Source organism: Copadichromis virginalis, linkage group LG3 (assembly GCF_057382275.1).
Source record: "Copadichromis virginalis isolate Kocher_CV1m ecotype Utaka linkage group LG3, C_Virginalis_male_GT1.1, whole genome shotgun sequence".
In the NCBI taxonomy this organism is placed as follows: domain Eukaryota; kingdom Metazoa; phylum Chordata; class Actinopteri; order Cichliformes; family Cichlidae; genus Copadichromis; species Copadichromis virginalis.
In genome coordinates, this window is record NC_140620.1 from 29,931,102 (window position 1) to 29,952,888 (window position 21,787).

A 21,787-nucleotide genomic window follows, 5' to 3' on the forward strand; every position below is an offset into this window, starting at 1 on the left:
ATTCAAACTTGAACTAACTTTACAGCCGCGAACTGCAATTATTTTTTTTAAATCTGATGTCAAGTCCATGATATTTTATCTTAAATTAAGCTTGATCTGTTTGGCATTAATCCCATATTATCCCGTATGAAGTTTGAGTTTGGTCAGATCATTTCAGACTTCAAGCCATAGTTTGTCCACACCACCAATCAGCTGTTGACCAAATACAGTTGGCATGGCTCTGTTGTGGATAAAGTTTTCAGTAAGCTTGTGTCAGGCTTATGTGAGTGGCAAGTAAAGGGCATCTCTTATACTGTTAATGATGCATACATATTGGGAGAATATCTGGGCTCCCACACGATTGGTGGGTCTACTGAAAATTTCAGCTCTTGTTTCTATAGATACTGTTGTTAGATTATAATATTATTTTATGCCATGTTATACCCCTAATTAAAGATTGTGAATTATTATGTAGTTTTAGTTTGCATTATTCTCCTGAATTAGAAGAAGCTGACAACTATTGCATTAGTTAAACTGATTTGCATTAAAGTAGACTGCTGATCTATTGTGAATGAATGATATTGTTTTATGATGCATTATACTGCTGAGTTATAAGAAATACTGTTTGCAGAAAAGTCATTGCCTTATTTGTCTGATTAGAAGAGAACAGAATGTACTGGAGTTTTCTGCCCCATCTCAGCAGGAGCAGATAAACAGGGAGCCAAGGTTGTAGCTTAGGCGCTGTGTGAGAGAAAGCATGTGAACGTTTAGGCTTTTTATGATAAGGTGGAGGCACCAGAGGCTATAAAAGTTTGAGCAATGCTCCACCATTTTGAGATCTGATGCTGTCTGCATACAGTGTCCATCTCCCACGCGTGTGATCATTAAAATCATCGTTTGACTCAACCCGACCGGACCAGTGTTGTTATTGTGGCTTTTTCTCTTGTCTCCATCCCCAATAATTTTGAACCTTAACACTGTCTTGTTACAAAAATGTGAATCTAGGTGTTACGACTGTTGTTGTAATTTTAATATGTAAATCTGAGTGTGCAGGTGCTTCTCCATGATTGGTGCATCCAGAGTGAACGGATCATACCGGTTGGCTAATGACCGGGAGGCAGCACATAAGAAGAGACCGCCATGGACTGTCAGGGGATTCATCCTCAGCCCAACCCAACCGGCAGACTGTGTTCACTGTTTAGCAATATTTGTTTAATGTAGGAGCATGTAAGGGTGGACCGCCTTTTTGTTTGAATACAGTTTTCTCCTGTTTTTGTTAGGTAGGGAGGTAAGTCATTGTCGTTTGGTTTAATTCTTTTGAATAGGTAAGTTTGATTTACCCCGGAGATCCCTTTTGTTTTTTTGGCCTTGGGCTCACCCCCAAGTTATAACTCGCTCCCTTTCTTTGTTTCTAAATTCACTCATTGTAAATAAATCACTGCCAAAAAGTATTATTTGCGTGATGTGCTGCTTGGGGTTGGACAGGGATGGATCACCCTTATGTTATGGTCGGGCCACGCCTAGACGGGCCATAACACTAGGTCTAACTCCCTCGCTTTTGCCATGCATATTCCTGTTGCATAATGAATCGCTGAATGTTTTGGAGAGTCGCCCTGATATAACCTGCTAGCAAGGCACCAGAGCCTCTATAGTTTTGTCACTCCTATATAATAGTTTGTCAAATTTAGATGATTATTACACTTTATGTTATCACCTACCTACAACTACAAATATTTCGCATGATTAATTCACTGTTACATCCCAGTACCCAAATGGGTAAGTTGCAACACAAAATCTGTATTTTACCAACTTTTAAAAATCTTCTTGGTGTTCATCAGTGCAAAAAAGCACTTGCTTCAGTCAGACTTACTCAGTTAAAAAGAAAGCCATCATAGGAATCGTTGTTTATTTGCCTTTTAACAAATCATTTATACAAGGTCGGGGTGGAAGTTGGCATCCATGGAACTGATCACATGATCAGACTAAAATGATGTTACATCCATTCATTCAATTCAATCTTCCCTGCGACGCCTACAATTCAATGCTAACATGACAATAACAACATCATCACACACATCCAATCCAAGTCAGTGTCTCTCTGTTTTTCCTCTCAAAGATCAGCACTGCCATCAGAGAATGATGAGGATTTCTATTAAGTAAAACTGATACAAAAATTTGCTGTTTAGATTTTAATGGTCATTAAAGCATGCAAGTTTAGTTTTTGCTCTTGATGTCTATGAAGCTTTAGTGTTTGGTAACAGTTACTATCTGTAATTCATACTCATAAACAGGAGTATTGCCTGGGAATGTTGTTTTTGAAAGGTTTATAAAAGTAGTGTTTAGTTGACTAGAAAGTGTTGGTTAAAGTGCAGTAGTTTGGACTAATAGGAGGTGTTGTTACAGATGATGTGATTAATAATTTGATAAAATAAATCAAGGTAAACTATCAGAAATGAAATTTACATCAATTCAATAAATCACCTGGAACAAGTGAGGACAAGTGAGTAAAAACTCCAATTAGTGCTTGGATTACATTGGTTGGAATAAAACTTAAAGAAACTTGAAAAAAGTTATTTGTGCAGAGTCAGATCACATTCATGTTGTAACAGTAGAGGGCAATACTGTTGCATCAATCCAGTGTCAATCTTCAATCTAGAAGGAAATTAGAAACAGTGAATTCATAGAATTTTTTTTCTTTACATTTGAGATAATCCTCAGATTGATATGTTATTTAGTGATTGATGATGTGATTCATTTCTGGAATATGTCATAGAATAAGTTGTGCTTTGTGTGGTGTTAGCATATTTTGCGAAATATTTGTATGCTCCTACAGAGGTTGCCATAGCCATTGTGTGTGTTCATAGTTTTCTGTAGTTCAATCACTGGACATCAACACTACTACTTTTAGCAATACCAGTGGTACTATTAGTACTGATGCTATGGTAGAAAATCTGATTATAGAAGAGACTTACCTCTGATTTTATCCATATTCATCTGAGACAAGAGACAAAAACTCAACATCAGAATGATGATCAATGGGGTTGATTTTGTTTCATTTTAAAAGTTAACAATAGTAATGATAATTTTACGTTTAAAAAATACACAAAATGTCACATTTCAGCAAAAAAAGATCTAAATATGCAGACACATACTTACATGGAAGGGAAGGCAAGAATAAGAGTTGAAAGGAAAGATCCCATGACCAGGACAACTAAAACAAGTAGAAAATGATTAAAGAACTTCTGACCAACCAAATAGACTTTTCATTTAGAAACACAAAGATTTAGTTGACCTGATTGGCTGACAAATGGTGTCACAAAGTTTAAAAACTGTATCTATATATGACTTTTAAAGATTAAAAAAAAACAAACAAAAAACCTCGGAACACTGCCCCGGCAATACAAATCGCTTCATGAGCAGGTAAACGGCTATAAAGCTGACTTAAAATAAATGTAAATGTAATAATCTACAGGGATATGACAGCGATATAAACCCCTCAGACTTCAATCAAAATGTAGGTGTTTGATGGAGAGTTGCGGTTAGTGAGAGTTGGAGAGAGTTTGGAGGTTTATGAGAGTGAGGAGAGAAAGTCAGGAGAGAATGGAGCCGGCTAAGAAGAGGAGGATGTCCTCCCCTTTATGGCAACATTTTGATTTTATTCCTCCCAACAAGGTATGTAAATTTCTAAAGAAGATGTATTGTCATGATACTGATGGTGCAATAAAACCTATGTTAAGCTGTCTGTACTTTTGTACAAGGTGAAGTGTTTGCTATGTGCCAGGGAGCTGGGATATAACAACACCTCATCCATGCTTAGGCACTGCAGAGCTTTGCATGAGAATAAGGGGAACACCGATTGTGGAGCAAGACCAGGTGAGCCATCAAATGCAATGATAATATAGCATGCTGTAATGTTACTAAATGATATAACAATATTATACAACTGTTATAAGTTACGTGTGTGATATTTATATTTGTGCTTTGTTTTATTGTCTTTCCTCAGGAGAACAATCTCAAATAGATGAAGACCTGGTCAGCATGGTGATTGAGGACTCCCAGCCATTTAGCATTGTGGAGGACAAAGGATTCAAAAGATTTGTGAAATCATTAAATCCTAGCTATGTTCTCCCCACTAAAGGTTATAAAAGCAGTGAAAATTTAGTTTTTACAGAATAAAATGTGAACAGGCAGGACTGAGGCTCAAAGCCTCAGTGTGTAGCTGTCCATACCTCAACGTTACAAAAGCACAACTACTGTCCACACCCCAACCACACCTCACCTCACAGTAAAGGATCATTTCCATTTCAAGCATTTCCAAATAATTATTTCCCATACTGCCACTATAAATATACACAGTGTACTGCCATCACTACAATATACATGTTTTACACACTCCTTTTGTTGTTGACATTTACAGGCTGTGTGCAAAATGCCACACTCTTCAAATTCATGCCAGCTATTATTTTTACGTCCAGTAGGTGTCCTGCTAGAGCAAATGAAGCTTCATGAAGCTTCGCGTTGGGGTGAACCAATTGGATGAAAAGCTTCAGTGCTTCATGGGGCTTCATCTGCCCATCACTAGCCTCAGGTATGCTTTTATCCACACCTGACTAGGTGTGGCCAATTAGCACCAGCTGAAAACACTGAGACAATTAGAAGCTGCAGAGGGACGTAACACCTCCCTTAAAAGGGTTCCTCTAGGACCCCTAAACAAATTAAAAGTCCCTCTGAAGCCTTGATCCCTCAAAAGTAAGTTGGCATCTTTAAGCATGGATGCCCCTACATGAGGATCTGAAGTTGCGACACTGAACACACAAAAAGTAACATGTGACCAACACAAAGGAGCACAACAGTCAAACCCAAAATGATTACCTGACCTGCTACAACACAAAACCAAAAGGAGCAACAAATAATCACAACTAAGTGATCTGTTGTCTCCACCACACAAACAGTCACATACAAGTGGCCCTATACCACAAGTTACTTTAATCCAAAAAGTTCAGTAAATCAAGCATACTAGTGACCAACCACAAAATGGAGAGCTATGGCCACACAATGATCACATCAAGGGTGGCTCAGCACCCCACAGTGTTATTGCCATCACCTGGCCAACAATACTCACAAGTGATCCAACAAAATAGCCATATTCCCCACAACACTAAAGGTCACATCACAAAACACTCACCTCACAAGGATCTCATTAGCATCCATCAACACTGGCATATGCACACACATGGTGTACACACAATGCCAACTTAAAAACAGCCTACCTGCCTCAGCTACAGACCATAATCATGAATGGTCTCAAACCTCCTACCAGGTTTGGTGCCACTGATTTACTATGTGCAACTCCCAGCCTAAAACACTAAAAACAACAAAACCCTTACTTTTCCTACCCTAGTCTTCAGTGGTGTACCAGGCTCGAGGCAACTTTAAACGCGAACTCGAGAGCAGGCAGCAGACCAGAGATAGTCTCCTACCAAACTCTGAAGCGTACCCCCACCCAGGATAGCCACCAAACACAATAAACTAAAATAATAAAGCAAAACAACAAACAAGTGCTTCGATGGAAGGGCAGCACAGCCACCCAGCTGAAACACACTTACTAAAGGGAGTTTGCTCAATTACAGTTAACACCATCACTCACCCACTTAAAAGCAAAACAAACTGACATTCAGTCTCCACTAAAATGTCCAAAGATCCCGGACGAGCCCCCACTTATGTTACGACCCGGCTCAAAAGCCGCAACATAAAAACAGAGATGAATAACAGAGTGTGGGTGAGAAGAGGTTTCATCCTAAAATGGAAAACCAGGTTGGCTAAAATGGCTGGTGCCACCAAGGCAAAGACTAGTGCACTGCTGGGAAGCTTGCCTCAGGTATGCTTTTATCCACACCTGACTAGGTGTGGCCAATTAGCACCAGCTGAAAACACTGAGACGATTAGAAGCTGCAGAGGGACGTAACACAACTTTATATATTTGTTAACAGTTACTTCCTGGCATTGATACTTACAAGCTGAAGCACTGGCTGGGGCACTACTAACAGGACTCTTTCCAACAGTCACGCTGACACATCGAAGGTCTGAGTGATACTTGGTTTCCCTACGGAAATAAATCAGAACAGTGATTCCATTAATTCCATGAGATTATATTATATTTTAAGATCGTCTTTTCTGTTAATGACACAAAGTATATGTACAAGTAATATGGGTGTGTTTGATTAACAGTTCTAGATGACAAACCAATAACTTTTTGGTTGGTCATTGGAAGCAGAGGAAGGGGTTTTGGCTCTTTGGGGGGATTTAATTTTCTTGCCATGACTCCTTCTGGGCCTGGGGTCTAAATAATTTTCTAATAAAGTCAGATTTAAACATTCACCAATATAGTTTATGGCTGCAAAATTGCAAATGGACTGATTCTTCTTTAGTGCTTTTCTGCTTTATGCAGCACGCCTCATTCACCCATTCAAACAAGCTCTTTTGTCTATGCTTAAGTGCTTTCTGCCAAACACTCATGCTCTAAGGGATGAATTTGTAAAAAGGTACTGACTTGGAAAGTGCCTGGACAACAAAGCAGAAGGGGAGGGTGTCATTGTCTTGTGATTTAGATGGCGTCCATCTCAGGGTGAACTTTCCTGGTCCAATTTTATTCTGAATTGCATCATATGGTCCGCTGAACAGCAGCTCAGAGATCCTTCATCGAAGAGAGAAACAAAAAATGAATCAACTTAATTCTCATAGCTTCTTCAACGACATACAAAGCAAAGTGTTTGTCTGTGAATGAGCATCACTTTGAATGGAGACTTCACCTGACTCACTTCTGTTTGGTTTTAAGGGTTTGAGTTAATAAGCCAAATTTTACTTAAACATAATTTCACGAGTTTTTATTTACTCATGTTGCATCAAAGCAAAATAGCCTTAAAACAGATTTGACTTCTCTTTGGGTTAAATATGTGTTGAACCTACTCTTTATATCTCATACAGCCTTGTATACATCTGACTGTGTTACGCTCTTACGTGTCTTGTTAAACCTGTTTTGTGTGCCAGTGCAGGACTGATGCACAGATTAAACAGAACGCAACGGATAAAATCTTGATTTGATCAATGAACAGAAACATGACAGGAATCGACTGATGTGTGAATGTATTTCTTGTCTAACCTGAAAACAGTTCTGTGGGACATAGTTAACCTTACTTTACAATGTCAAGAATGTCAAATGTGTTTTTCTTTGACTTACGTGGAGTTTTGTGCCTCTGCACTGATGCTGATTTCCAGAGTCTTATCAACAGGCGTGTAGAGCCGAGCTCTGTTGTTTGGGGTTGGAGGCAAGAATTTGGGCAAAAAGTCTCCCTCTGTGCAGGATGAGACCTGGGGATCCACTGAAAGATGACAGAAAACCAACGAGTTTCTTTCGGGGTGGAATTCATAGTTCGAAGTTAGAACAGTATTTCTAAGTTTAGATCAGATCTTTACAGGTTCAACTCCATCTATTAAAATATGGACTTGTACCTATCAGAACAAACTGGATCGGTATTTTGCTGAGAGCATCGTTAGGTGTTTGTGTTGTTTTTGTGCCATTGACTCCAGTCATGGTGATGTTCTTCCTGGGAAAGTCCTCCATCAGCAGCTGTACTCCATAGTTGCCCACATTACTGTCGGCAGTGGGGCCGAACGACAGAGTACAAGTGGACTGCATGAGGAATAAAAAAGGAAAAGAGATCAAATGAGCAAATGTTTATTATTACAACTATCCTTCTGTCTCATTAAACATTAGATTAACAGTCATGCTCACTGATGAGAGGCTGAGGACAGATGGTGGCTCACAGCCGTCACACTCCAAGAGTGAGGAGTTTCCATATCTGCATTTAACCTGATCCCCATCAGGGTCAAACATCAACAGGCTGAAATCTCTCCGACAGTTTGAAGGAACTCTGAGAAAGAATTACAAATACAATCTTCATTTTCCAGGATTCACTTTAGTGTGAAGTTAATGTGCAGCTCCATGCATTCACTCTTAAAATCTGCAAAATACAGCCACAGCCTGATCACTGGTAATTTTAAACATAGCAATATTCAGTTCACTGTCTCAAAATAAAACTTTAAATTGTATAGTTTATATATTAAGTGAGATTTAATTTAAAGCATCACTAAACTACTTAAATATTACAGCAAACATGGAGGAACATTAAAATTACTTTATAATTTGCTGCCATAAGGAACAACAACAGACAAATAAAATATCTTTTTAAATTTAAACTTGCCACAGGTATAAAATAACTGCATATTTTCTCTTTGAAGTTTCTCAGGGGATGTTTCCATTTTAACTGCACTTCTCATTTTAGGTGGTTTCTGACAGGAAGTCTGTTTGTTAAATTAAACTTAAAAGAGATTTTTCTCATTTGGTGACAAAGAAGTTAACTCATCTTCATACTCATCCTCATTTTCTGTTTTTCTCTCATTTGGAGCCTGGGGGTACTGTAAGAGAAGCTCTTTAAGGAAAGAGTTATAGGATTACAATTAAAACCTTTAAATGCAAACGTTTTAGTGTGGAAACTATTTTTGTTCATTTAATTAGTTTATTGCCACTTTATTACGGAGGCAGTGGTTGCAATAGCGGTTAAAGTTGACCATGCAGCAAGTTATAGTCTATATTTTTGTCTATATTTTTTGACTTTGCCCTTATACTGTGAGCAGTTTTGTCTTCTACATGGAAACAATATCAGATTTGAAGTTTGCAGTAATGCCACAGTCACTCTTGTCCTGATACTGCTGTTGCTTTTTTAGCAGAGATACAAACAGTGAGTTGGCTCACCTCACAAATGGGATCACGGTAGACTGGGGTGAGGAGTTTTCTTTGTTGATGTCAGAGCGGTTCCTCAGGTCGTATGTTACTGCAGTTGTCCATGATCCAATGTTGTTTTTGATGCCACTCACCCAATTAACACCACGGACCCTTCAATAGAAAATAGTGTGAGAGTCAGTTTTCAGCGTGTTACACTGTATATAGCAAAACACTACATGGACTAATATATGTGTGTGTGTGTGTGTGTGTGTGAGAATGATAACAATATGAATAATAAGTTCGTTTTATATATTTTCGAGGTACACTCACCTGAGTGAACCAACCACATTAATGGGAGATGGCTGAACAGACCTAAGTTCATTCTGACACCACTCTCCGCTGCCTTCTTGGTCGACCGTCCGTACCAAAGTGCTCACATACCCACACTTGCTATTTTGGCAATCAAATGAGAACTCGGGAGTGCAGTTGAGATTGTTCCCCATTAGGCGAATGGTCAGCTGTGGAGTCACAGTGAATAGGAATTTAGTAAAGAAAACCTACATTTCAAAATATAAACACATTTTAGAAAAAAACCTGTACATACCGAAGAAGAATTATTTACTACAAACTTCTCATTTGTATAGAAGTTGATTGCACCAACAAAGCCATTTAAATTGCTAATGAAGAAATCAATATTCTGCGAGTTGCAGACCGTCAGATGCAGCAGCAGCAACAGCACTGCAGAGAGCGACATGGTCAATCTGTTAGTCTGTCTTCACAAAGACACTTGTACGTCAAATACAGCCTCTCTCTCTGACTCTCCTCCTTTTATCTACTTGCTGTTTCCCGCATCATATACAATGTGTAGTAAACTGTTCTGGTATGAGGAAATGTTTCATGCTCATGAGTTTGAGATGGTACCTGATAACTGATAATGAACAGTGAAAGCAAATGTCTCAACCAACTGTCAGGAAATGAGATTAGTTTCCATCCATCTATCTTCTTCCGCTTTATCTGGGGCCGGGTCGCGGGGGCAGCAGCCTAAGCAGAGAAGCCCAGACCTCCCTCTCCCCAGCCACCTCCTCCAGCTTATCCGGGGGAATACCAAGGCGTTCCCAGGCCAGCCAAGAAATATAATCTCTCCAACGTGTCCTGGGTCAACCAACTGTTAGTAAATGAGATTTGTTTCAAAACTAAAAATAGAAATGTTTTAATTGCTGCTTCAACCAAATGTAATAAAGCATTTTAATGTGTGTATTAATTTTATTTTTAAGGCACTCCTATTTAGAATTTGATCTCATTGTTATTTTAGCACTTCTGCATCTATTTTCCCTATTCATGCCAGAAAAAGGGCAAAACACACAACAACCTTGGCCAAGGCAGATGACCTCCAGCTGCAAACTGCTGATGTACAATTTCTATAGTAAAAGACAGTTATTATTGCAACAGAACAAATCCACTGTCCAACTAGCTAGATGATAGTTTGTTCAATACAATTTGTTGACAAGAATGTCTTCCTTGACTTCCCAGTCTCACCTTTAAAGTTTCTATTACAATATCATTAAACTGACTTACGTTACTCACATAGAGAAAATCATCTAAGAGCACAGTAAGTCAGAAGTTTACATCCACTAATCATGGGAAGGAATATCATGATAATATGGGACTTTTAATGATTTATTGAAATTTAATAACAAGAATGCAAGAATTGACTACAGAAGTTTGAATTTATTTAGGATTTTCCAAACAGGTTCATAAACATATGTAGGTGGTGCAGAAGGTTATGACTGATAGTTTTTACCAGCATGAAAATGATTGGTTTGAACCACTCATTTCACTGACCAAAAAGCAATGGAGATGTCCAGGGAACTCAGGCTACGTCCACACTGTTTTCGTGTTTTTGTCTGAAAATGCTTCGCGTCCACACTAGCATTTTCAGTTGTTTTCACAGAGTTGTGCGTCCACATTGAAACCGCCGAAACACTTACATTCCAGTCCTGCGCATGCGCGTGAGTGAGAATTAAAGAATTGGAAGAAAAGCTATCTGGAGCATGTACAAATTGATATTAATCTTTTTTTAGGGTTGTCAAAATTGAGAGCAATCCAAACAACTGCTGTGTAATGCCCTCTGCTATCCTAGTTTAATTGGTCACATGACTGCATCACCTGAATAAAATGCGTCATCGTTTTAGAAAGTCTGCTTTTTCGAGTGTCCACACTGTGACGGGACAGCTCTGCTCTGAAATGTATGCGTTTTTCCTTGGGAAAACACGGTGTCAGTGTGGACGGGAGGCCAAAACGGAGAGAAAACGATGTGTTTTCAAATGAAAACGCATTAGTATGGACATAGCCAGTGAAGCGATTAGACAGAGAAATGTAGATTTACAAGCCATTTCTAAACGGACTGTTTTCATAGCGTGTTTTCTGTGCATAAAAACTTGAAGTTTTTTATGCATGTCTCTATTGCCCATTTACTTAAACTAACTGCATCCTATCTAACATTCAAACCCCAATAAATGCATTCAAGATCATTAGCTCAAACAAATGTACCTACGTATAAGTTATTCACACTGTGTGTCTGGAAGAAAACCCAAACTGTCACCTTCAGATGAGAGGAAATTAGTTGGGATGGTAACAATCCAGGAACAAGGCTCTATGTTCTTTAATAATACTAATTATTATCATAATGATTTAAGTGACATGTAGATAAATTCTTTTATGCTGACAAAGCAACACAAATCACCACATCAGCAAATGATGAGATGTGAGCTCACACAATCTTAACTTACTGTTCTGGAAAGTCTGAACTGTTATTTGTTCTGATCAGTCACTTTTTTTCTTTTTAAAATCAAAAGCACGCTCATGCTTAGATGTCGGAGAATGTGAATAATTTGATAAGGACTGAGATCTCTCCTCAAACACGTCATCACTAGACACCACAGTGTCAGAATGTGCGTTGTTCTTTAGAAAAAGGCTACAACTGAGACAGACAACGAGACAACTTATCAACAGAAACTGAAAGAATGTTATCTGACATCAGATAATTTTGGATGCCTTGCGTGGATTGTTGTTTAACGGGTAATTCTTTTGTGGTTTGACACCCTTCACATCTTCATCAGATGTGACAACCATACAATCTTTCAATGCAGGAAGTAGGTGAACTAACTACGGTTGTTATGGTTGTTACAGTAAAGCATAATGTCAGTCACTGGGGTAAACAACTCACAGACCTTTCAGATTAAGGAAAAATAAGAAATAAAAAAATCTAATTTTTAATTTTATGAGGGTAAAGGCATATTTGAAGTGTGCAAGTAATTCTGTGGGGAATACAGATTACAGTTATGATTTTGGCACATCAGTTTGTTCAGTTCTGCTGAAAATTATGTGTTATGTTTGTTTGTTTTGTCCACTTTATGTTAAATGACAGTGGACTTAAAATCAAAACACAACTCCTCCCCATGGGGGGGAGGGGGGGGGGGGGCAGAGAGAGTTGTGTTTTATGTAAAAAAAATTCATTACACTGTTCGGGCTGTTTGATATGATGTTATTTATTGGCTGAAGATATTAAAACATCTATTGTTTCATATTATACGCTATTGTTGGTTTCGTGGTGTCGCAAAATACACCGTTTACAGCAATATTTTTTCATGGTTGTGATGGTCACTGTAGTGGCTATATTAATTTCTTAAAGTTCTCTCTTTCACTAATATTTAAAATAACCGCACCATGGACTGACGAGCGACTGTTTTTATGCTTAATTTCATTAGCAACAACGACGGTGAAACCACTGTGTGGCTCCACCGTCTGCTTGTTTATTTTCTATATAAACCTTTCACAATAAAGCTAAAGATCCTGTTGAGACTTCTCAAAATAAACTGAAACGATATACATTATTCTCTCTTTTTTTTTTTTTTTTTAGAAAACTGTACTATGCAAATGGTGCCGCAAACCGTTTTGCGGCACATTACCAGACATTACCAATAAGTTTGATGTGTCACATGGCCCTCTTCATATTGAAAAAACAAAAGTTTTATCCAAGATTGCCGACTTCTAAATGGCCACCATGGTCACCACCCATCTTGAGGAGTTTGCCCCCTCACACATACTAATGTGCCACAAACAGGACTTTAATATCACCAACCATTCCCATGTTATTACGGTGTATCCATATAAATGGCCCACCCTGTAGATGCCCTGCTCCCTGTTTATTATATTGCCACTTATTTGAGTTTATATGTGTTTAAGTATGTTTCTTATTCATGTGGTAATGGCCTCAGAGCCATCTGCGAACACTATATAATTTATTTCTTTTTACTCTCTCCACAAACCTAGACTTTTTAGGTTTTTTAACCTTACAATACAAAGCACCTTGAGGCTACTGTTGTTGTGATTTGGCACTGTATAAATAAAATAAAAGTGTTCACATAACCTGTTTAAACAGCAACATTTTTCTCATCTTTGACATTACTTCCTGTCAAAGGTCTCCTAGTGTGCAAGAACTGATAACACAATAAGCGGCATCATTCCTAGAGTACCATCTAATGCTGCTTTGTCAGATTTTTGAGTGTCAGGGATAATCACAAGGTGTTTGTTGGCACCTTGAACTCTCAGCAACAGTGACAGAAATCTCACTTTAAACTTTTCACGTGCTTTGTTTATGATTAATGAAAAGCTCTGAACATCTCATTTGGATGAGTTTGATGTTGTGAAATGGCATTTAAACCCAAACGCACTGTCACTTCCATCTGTTTTGTTCCCAAAGCTAAAAAAAAAAAAAAGAAGTTAAAATAAAGTCAAACAAAATACTGTCTTCTGATTGAAAGTAGTGGTAGCACTTTTTTTATTGCAGGTCAGGAATAATGTGGCAGTCAGTGCTGCTGTCTTTAATTTAAAAAAACCAGGAAAGTATTAAAAATAACTTGGAATGTGGTAAGTAATAGAGTATGTTATTTAATTACTCATTGGACAAAGTAATTTGTCACACTGCTCGTTACATTACTTTTCTTTTTACTCCATTAAATTATCATTAATTCTTAATTGCAAGTTAACGACATAAACCTGACGTTGCAGTCCATCTGATAAACAAAAACACTGTTTCCTGATGAGGAAATTACCCCTTTTCCATTAGTACCTACAGAGATCGATTCAGATTGACTGGTTTACCATTACAAGTACATCAAGTACCACCTAATGTGGGTTATCGTTGTCATGGATATGTCATTTAATGTGAACTCCTAATGTCCTACTAAGTATCTCTGCATTCCGTCACATAGTCCGTATTTTAGCCCTTTTGTTGCCAGAAGTATGGGCCCCTACATGAATGAATGAAACAGCTTTTATTTGTCACTAGCAGGTTGCCCCTGCAGCGAGATGGGAACCCCCCCCCCCCCCCCCCCGACCTTACACTCATAACACAGACATCACACGGGGTTACAAGTCAGAGATCGGTAGCGTTACAGAAAAACACTGAAATGTACACAACAACGGGAAAGTACAAGAGGAAAAAAAGAGACCTCCACTCATGCTGTGCTTCAATGGTAGGACAGCACGAGAACAGGAAACAAAAAAACTCCTCTGCACAAAAGCACATAAATGTCCACAGCACAACATTATGGAAGACATGACAAGCCACAGGGATGGGTAGGGGATGAGAAGTAACCCCAGGCAACTCCTCATCCCAAAATTGTTTGGAGTATTTTGGATTGTGGAATTTCCATGCCATTAGAGGATGGTCATGATCATTGAGTGTTATGTCTAGGCTCTCAGCATTTTACTTTATTAGCCAGGGAAACCCCTGAGACATTGATGAGGAGTACGTCTTTTCCATTGGTGACACCCACTGGTCCTCTGGATTTATAGATTATGGACAAAGCATCCTGATTACTGGAGCTGGCCCCATGGCAGATCAACACTCTAAATCTGTTAACAAACTGACTTCATAGAGGCTCTCCCCATTTCCCAAAAGTGGCATCATGGGGTCTGCGTTTGGTTTGCTCCACCCTGATTTCAGAGTTGCTGGAGTGAATTAATCTCTGTCCTTCTATCTTCCGAGTCGGGTGATTCTCTGCTCCTCTTCTTTCATCAACTTCCGGAGTAGACTACCCTTCAGTTCGTTACATGGATCAGGGGATTTATTCTGCCACTGGGCTGGGATCCATGTATGGGTAATTAGTTGAGTCCCCCTTTTTGGCCTAGAGCCTTCCAGACCTCCTAGGCTCTTCCGCCACAGCACACTGGCTCCCGTGTTGCCAGGTCTCGAGTTTCCTTTTCAGCTGGACTGGGTGTGAGATCCTTTCCATCACTTCGAATTGTCTGGTCCAGCTTGGGCCCGACCACTTCCTCTTGAGCCCTTTCCAACAGACCCACTTCTCCTCTGGCACTGCATGCTCCTGGTGTCTGTACCGCTTACAGAACCATAACTCCATCGCTCCATCTGTAACTTAAAAATGAAACTCCCCAGAAAACCCTCTTTTGGCACATGGACCTCGCCATGCGTCAACTCCACACAATTAGAGATTCACAAGAAAGTTGCACATTCTCTCAAAAAATTCCCAGGGCTTCTCCCTTGGACTAACTCTACTCCCAGCCTGTAACCCTGTCATAAGAAAACATTAGCCAGTGGTTAAATGTCAAGATTGTTCAACTCAATTGTTCAATTGTCCTTTTATGTACCTCCCCCCTTTTTTCTGAAACAAAACTCAGTTCACTCCACCTTTTGTTTCAGAAACATCTAAATGAAAATCTCTGTCATAGTCAGGCACAGCTAAACCCCAAATGCTTGCAGGTTACCATAGGCAACCACTCTGTGCATTATTAACCCCTTCTACAAATACCCTCTTTGGATGTGTGCCACTTTATGTATGATTTTGTGTTATCTCTAGTACATATAATGTGCATGTGTGGTGTCACCTTTCAGTTTTCTCTAACAGTTCACTTGCATACCTCAGTTCTTGTCTTCCTCCCCCCTTTGTGGTAGTCTGGACACTGTCAATCCTTCACTTCAAGGCAGTCGTTCGTCTCCCCGAATTCCTTAACCCAATTTGATTCCCCACACTAAAACAACAGCATTCCTCTGTGTCCTCATCTGCTCCTCTCACTCCGTTCTCCTCTCCCACTTTGCAGTCCAATGACAGTCCGTTCTCTTCAGCTTTGTCCCGTGTATCTCTTTGTCCCACTGTCTCTTTCATTGCCATCTTGCTCCAAACATGGCAAATGTCAAACTCAGACAGTCTCCTCAAAAGTCCTTCACACACAGTGAAGTTGCAGCTTGCTGGAAACGCATCTCCATCCATCCAATCTAGAAGATGGATCTTCTCTTTCTGATGCTGTTTGCTCATAGCTTTCCCATGCTGGACCTCTCTGCTCAGGACTCTGGTATTGTCTCTTGGACTGTTGTCCACTGTTGATGTTCATGCTCGTGCTTCTGGAACTGCACTCCATGTCTTCAAGGAGAGATTAGCTTCCTTGGAGCTTGCTTTTTCAGGATGAGGAAGAGAAGCTGCAAAACAATTCAGCCAAAGCTCAGGCTGGGTGTTTCTAATGATGTTAACCTATAATTTTCTTCCGACTGCTGCCCGTGGAGAATTGATCCAGGTCCGTTCCCTACCTGAACTCTCCTAACTTGAAACCCAGAAAATGAAATTTTTATTTATTCTTAACCGCAAACACAAAAAATCTTCTTCATATTGTTATTAATTATTTTCATCCACCACACTCCAAATTATGTTTTCTTTTGTGTCCAACAGGGGAAGAAGGTGACCTGTAGTATCACTGCTTCCCCCAGTTGGAGAAAATTTCTCACTCACACTTACACACTTTTTATTTTCTTTGTTTTCATTAATTTTCTTTCTTTCTTTTTCTTTTTCTTAACCCATTGTTTTACACCCACACATTAACCTGTTAACTCACTCCTCCAACCTCATTTTCCTTTCTCCCCAACAGCTCTCATGCAGTCCACAATCAAATTCTCCATTCATCCTTAAATACTTGATCACCTTTAAATGTCACTGTTAATTTTATCAATTTATTTATCATTACCTTAACACTAATCCACTGTTTAGTTTTCTTTATTTACTTTAGTTCATTTTCTCCTATTTGATCACTATGATTTCTTGACTATTATTATTTCACAGAAAATCAACTAATCTACTTTGTCTCCCCTTTTTCCTCAAGCGAGCTCACACACACACCGCCTGGTCACTCACCCACACCATTCTTTCGCTCTCTCTCTCACACACACACACACACACACACACACACACACACACACACACACACACACACCCTCCATTTTACTCCTCCTTCGTTCCACCTATGAACCCACCTCTCGAGGCTGGCTCTCACGCACCTCATACTTCTCACAGTCCCCTTCACAACTCGCTGTGAGACACTTCCTCCTCTGTGATTCAGGACAACGCCCTGATCAGCACAAAGAGCGGGTGCCGTCCGCTCTTTTACACCTCAACCATCTCCTGCCGCGGTTTCTACACACCACAAACACACACTTTTAGACTCAAATTCCTTTGTTACTTTAATTGACTCCCGAACTGCAGTCGAGACGCTGACTCTAACGGCGCTTCTCACACACACTACACAGTCTACACACGCTGTAGTTAGTGGGCTAAGCAAAGCAGCTCGTACTCTCACTAGCGAAGCAACTTGCCCCCACTCTCATGCAGGCTATCAACCGTGACTAGGATCTAACACCTAGCTTTAGTTATTTAGGAGTCCCCGGTCCCCAGGTTACCAGCCTAGTCCTCCCGTCCCACGAGTCTCACCCTCGCGTCCGAGAATGAGTGGGGCAGCCAAGCCCGGAACACACACGGCCGTCAGCCGGTGACCAGGCCTCAAACCCCGCTTTCTAACTACACAAATTCGTAACAAACGTTTCCTGCTTTAACGCACTGAGCCTGATTTTCTTAGAGCACGCTAAACATCAACCTGAAGTTCTTAGCAAAAGTCTCTTGCTTTTGTCGCACTGGGACTCTTTATTCTACTGAGTGAATTTAAACTGGGATGCGCTCAATTTAGCGAACAGATAATTTAGACTTCATCCAATATGCATGGTTCGAAAATAAACGGGTCGTGCTTTTTAGTCATGTGAGCTAGCTCTCTGTTTGCCTCATTTTCACGATCTCAGCTCTGCCAATTCATCCTCTCTGGGCCTCGAGCGAATCTCCCGGGTTTCGCCACCAAAACTGTTACATAAAGCAGTTTCACCCTGGTTCTTTTAATTCCTCGGGCATCCAGAGATCAGTAGTCATTTCACAAAACCTTTATTCATCTTCAGTGACGCATGCATCTTCTAGGAGGGAAGACATGCAAGGCCGGTGTCCCTCTGCAGATCTTTACTTCTTTGTTTGTTGCAACCAGTTTTATAGAAGCAACCCCATCGTAAAACCCACATGGTGTGTTGCAAACTCCGTGTTTGTGTGCGAGCACGTGAGTGCCTGTGTGTGCGCATACCTGTGTGTTTATGTGAGTGCACGTGAGTGTGCGTGTGGATGTGGGTGTGTGTCTCTGTATATGTGACTTCCAGCCAGTCATAAAGAGGGCCATCTCCCCTCACCCAAGCTACACTCTACAAAACATAGTTAACAGATTACAAGCACTCAGACCCCCACTGTGCATCCACTGGGCCATTGACCTCTTGTTGTCTTACTTTTACAGCTAAACATTTAGACAGTCTCCTGAAAACCTACTTCTAAGTTGTGACAATTATGAGCTTTTATTATAGGTACAAGCATCATCATCCCCCAACTGTAGCTTCCTGTCTCCTTTTATGACAGGCAGACCCCCGGTGTCCATAAATTCCTTTCCCTCTAAACAATTACACACACTCTCAAGCCTACAGCTAAACCAGACTGAAACACACAGACAAATATATGAGGTGCCGTAAGGGACATTATTACTGAAACGCTCTCACACACACTACTGAAACGCTCTCACACACACTACTGAAATTTTACCTCTCACACACACTACTGAAACGCTCTCACACACACTACTGAAATGCTCTCACACACACTACTGAAACGCTCTCACACACACTACTGAAATGCTCTCACACACACTACTGAAACGCTCTCACACACACTACTGAAATTTTACCTCTCACACACACTACTGAAACGCTCTCACACACACTACTGAAACGCTCTCACACACACTACTGAAATTTTACCTCTCACACACACTACTGAAATGCTCTCACACACACTACTGAAATGCTCTCACACACACTACTGAAACGCTCTCACACACACTACTGAAACGCTCTCACACACACTACTGAAACGCTCTCACACACACTACTGAAACGCTCTCACACACACTACTGAAATTTTACCTCTCACACACACTACTGAAATGCTCTCACACACACTACTGAAACGCTCTCACACACACTACTGAAACGCTCTCACACACACTACTGAAACGCTCTCACACACACTACTGAAATGCTCTCACACACACTACTGAAACGCTCTCACACACACTACTGAAACGCTCTCACACACACTACTGAAACGCTCTCACACACACTACTGAAATTTTACCTCTCACACACACTACTGAAATGCTCTCACACACACTACTGAAACGCTCTCACACACACTACTGAAATTTTACCTCTCACACACACTACTGAAACGCTCTCACACACACTACTGAAACGCTCTCACACACACTACTGAAACGCTCTCACACACACTAATGAAAACCAAGAGGATTTCAATTGAACAGGAAGGCATTTTAGCTGCACAGGAAGGTGAGGAAAAACAAATAACACATTAATGCACAGCTAACACCGCGGTGACGTCGACAACAGTCTGTTAGAGGTATAATTGAAAAATATTTTGCCTTCATCAGTGACTATCCAAACATTGTTGTAGGGTAGCAGCCTATTGCAACAAGTCGGGGCATCCTGGCTATGCTAGCTGCCCGTATAATCTGGAAAGACTGTGTCTGACAGTACCTCATCTACAATGAAATTACATCAGATCCTTGTCATTTTTTACATACTTTCTTTGTTTTTTGAGGTGAGAACCAATGAAGAAGATGTTGAAAGATTTTTTACTTGTGCTCTGCAATGTATTGGGGCGCTCCAAAATGAAAATTCGGACAATATCAGACAAGAGCGGCTTTATAGAGAGCTAGATGATCATACACGAACTCTATCAGAATTTCTTGCTGCTGTATCTCGATATGATCCCAATAATAGGGTTGCCACCAACCTACTACAATCCTTGTATAGATGCTTTTGCAGCTTGCTACATGAATATGATGCTAGACAGAGATCTGCTTATGTGACCCACAGATTGTTACCCCCAACCACCTTGAGTGGTCATCCAGGTCGGCCACGATACACTATATCTGCTGAACAGATTTCTCACTTTGTTTCCATTGGTATGACATGGCAGAGAATTGCATCATGCTTTGGAATAAGTCGAAGAACCCTGTACAGACACAGACAAACTTTGGGAGTTGAGCCATTAAGCTATGTGGATATTTCAAATCAAGAACTGAATGGCCTTGTGACGGATATCCTACAGAACACTCCAAATGCAGGGGAAGTATACATTCTTGGAAGTCTGAGATCTCGTGGCTTAAGAGTTCAACGTTGGAGGGTCAGACAAAGTCTACAGGTAGTGGATCCTATTGGACGTGCATTTAGACGTCGTCATGCGATAAGGCGAAGGATCTATAGTGTTCAGGCCCCCAACCACTTATGGTAAGTTCACTGGTTTGAAACAAATGATCAGGCCTTGTGTTTAAAAGTATTAACACAATACATCAAAATTAATGGTCCTTCATTCAAAACATTACTGAAGTTAATCTATATGATCAGCATAAGGTAATAATAATAATAAAAAATAACAATAACCAAAAAAACTGAAATTGATATAAGTATGTTAAATATTTGGGGGATTCATAGTACATCAATTTAGATGTTGTCTAATGTATATACTGTTGAGTTGTTTAATCCTTTATTTTACATCACAATTTTAATCTCTAACATCAATTGTGCCAGGTAAACGTAGTGTGGAAAAAGACATTTTATGCCACTGTGTGTATGTGTGTGCACATGTAAGCACGTGTGTGTGTGTGTGTGTGAGAGACAGAGGTGTGCTGTTGTTGAAGTAAATGTACAAAATGAAACCTCTAGTTTTTGTTTAAGTACAGGGTCAGGAATTCACTACTAAATAATATGAACAAACATGTGGAACTGTAGTAATGCTTTCTGATCTCTCAACAGGCATTTTGACGGCAACCACAAATTGATTAGATGGCGCTTGGTCCTGCATGGCTGTGTTGATGGCTTCAGCCGAACTATCATATACTTACGTTGCTTATCCAATAACAGAGCCTCAAGTGTCTTGTCATTATTTTTGGAAGGAATACAAAACTTTGGTTTGCCCTTAAGGGTCAGGTGTGATCATGGTATGGAAAATATACAGGTTGCTCGTTTTATGTTACAGAGAAGAGGAGTAGGCAGTGTTATTACAGGTGTTTCAGTACATAACCAAAGAATTGAAAGACTGTGGGCAGAACTCAACAGAGTTGTATCAAGACACTTTATAAATATCTTTAACTTTATGGAAGAACAGGGTATGTTGGATTCACTGAATGAGCTACATCTTTTTTGTCTGCATTATGTTTATTTGCCAAGGATTGAAAGAGCATTAACAGAATTTGTCAATCAGTGGAACAACCATGGTCTCTCTACACAAGGAGGACAGACCCCTCTTCAGCTGTGGCATACAGGTGTCACAAACAATGTGGGAATCCTGTCGTTTATAAATGACATTTTTCATGTTGATAACTATTATGGCGTTGATGAAGAAGGGCCATTACCAGAACTTCAAACAAACAATAATGTCAATATTCCAGCTATTGACATCAACATAAATGAGACTGCAATGAACATAATTCAACAAGTGAATCCATTAGAAAATGATGGAAATCATGGAATAGATGTGTTTTCTTCACTTTTACACCTTCTACATTAAATAAAATATTTTG

General features: G+C 39.9%; 2 protein-coding genes across 3 annotated transcripts; one reads left to right on the plus strand and one right to left on the minus strand.

Annotated features, from left to right (window-relative positions):
• Window positions 1-1,868: 1,868 nt before the first annotated feature.
• On the minus strand, window positions 1,869-9,576 carry LOC146714020 (uncharacterized). Of its 2 annotated transcripts, XM_085450633.1 has the most exons (11): window positions 9,366-9,576; window positions 9,092-9,279; window positions 8,792-8,932; window positions 7,772-7,910; window positions 7,489-7,669; window positions 7,217-7,358; window positions 6,530-6,673; window positions 5,994-6,082; window positions 3,136-3,190; window positions 2,952-2,973; window positions 1,869-2,631 (listed from the first exon to the last, which is right to left on the minus strand). In XM_085450633.1, exons 1-10 carry the CDS (start codon window positions 9,513-9,515, stop codon window positions 2,970-2,972), a joined length of 1,233 nt encoding a protein of 410 aa, XP_085306759.1. In that variant the 5' UTR covers window positions 9,516-9,576; the 3' UTR covers window positions 1,869-2,631; window positions 2,952-2,969. The 2 variants fall into 2 exon arrangements, with proteins under 2 accessions (XP_085306759.1, XP_085306760.1); XM_085450634.1 differs by lacking the exons at window positions 1,869-2,631; window positions 2,952-2,973 and having other exon boundaries at window positions 3,132-3,190.
• A 9,886-nt stretch (window positions 9,577-19,462) lies between these two features.
• Window positions 19,463-21,774, plus strand: LOC146714021 (uncharacterized). Its single transcript, XM_085450632.1, has 2 exons — window positions 19,463-20,495; window positions 21,021-21,774. Exons 1-2 carry the CDS (start codon window positions 19,750-19,752, stop codon window positions 21,772-21,774), a joined length of 1,500 nt encoding a protein of 499 aa, XP_085306758.1. The 5' UTR covers window positions 19,463-19,749.
• The last annotated feature ends 13 nt before the right edge of the window (window positions 21,775-21,787 follow it).

Bases quoted from the DNA above. Each gene is read 5' to 3' on its own strand.
- LOC146714020 (XM_085450633.1), bottom strand. From the start codon at position 9,515: ATGTCGCTCTCTGCAGTGCTGTTGCTGCTGCTGCATCTGACGGTCTGC. The intron at 8,933-9,091 runs GTGAGTGTACCT...TTTCTATTGAAG, and splicing joins AATGTGGTTGGTTCACTCAG to GGTCCGTGGTGTTAATTGGG. The intron at 6,674-7,216 runs GTAAGTCAAAGA...TCTTCGATGAAG, and splicing joins GCAGAGGCACAAAACTCCAC to GATCTCTGAGCTGCTGTTCA.
- LOC146714021 (XM_085450632.1), top strand. From the start codon at position 19,750: ATGAAATTACATCAGATCCTTGTCATTTTTTACATACTTTCTTTGTTT. The intron at 20,496-21,020 runs GTAAGTTCACTG...ATCTCTCAACAG, and splicing joins CAGGCCCCCAACCACTTATG to GCATTTTGACGGCAACCACA.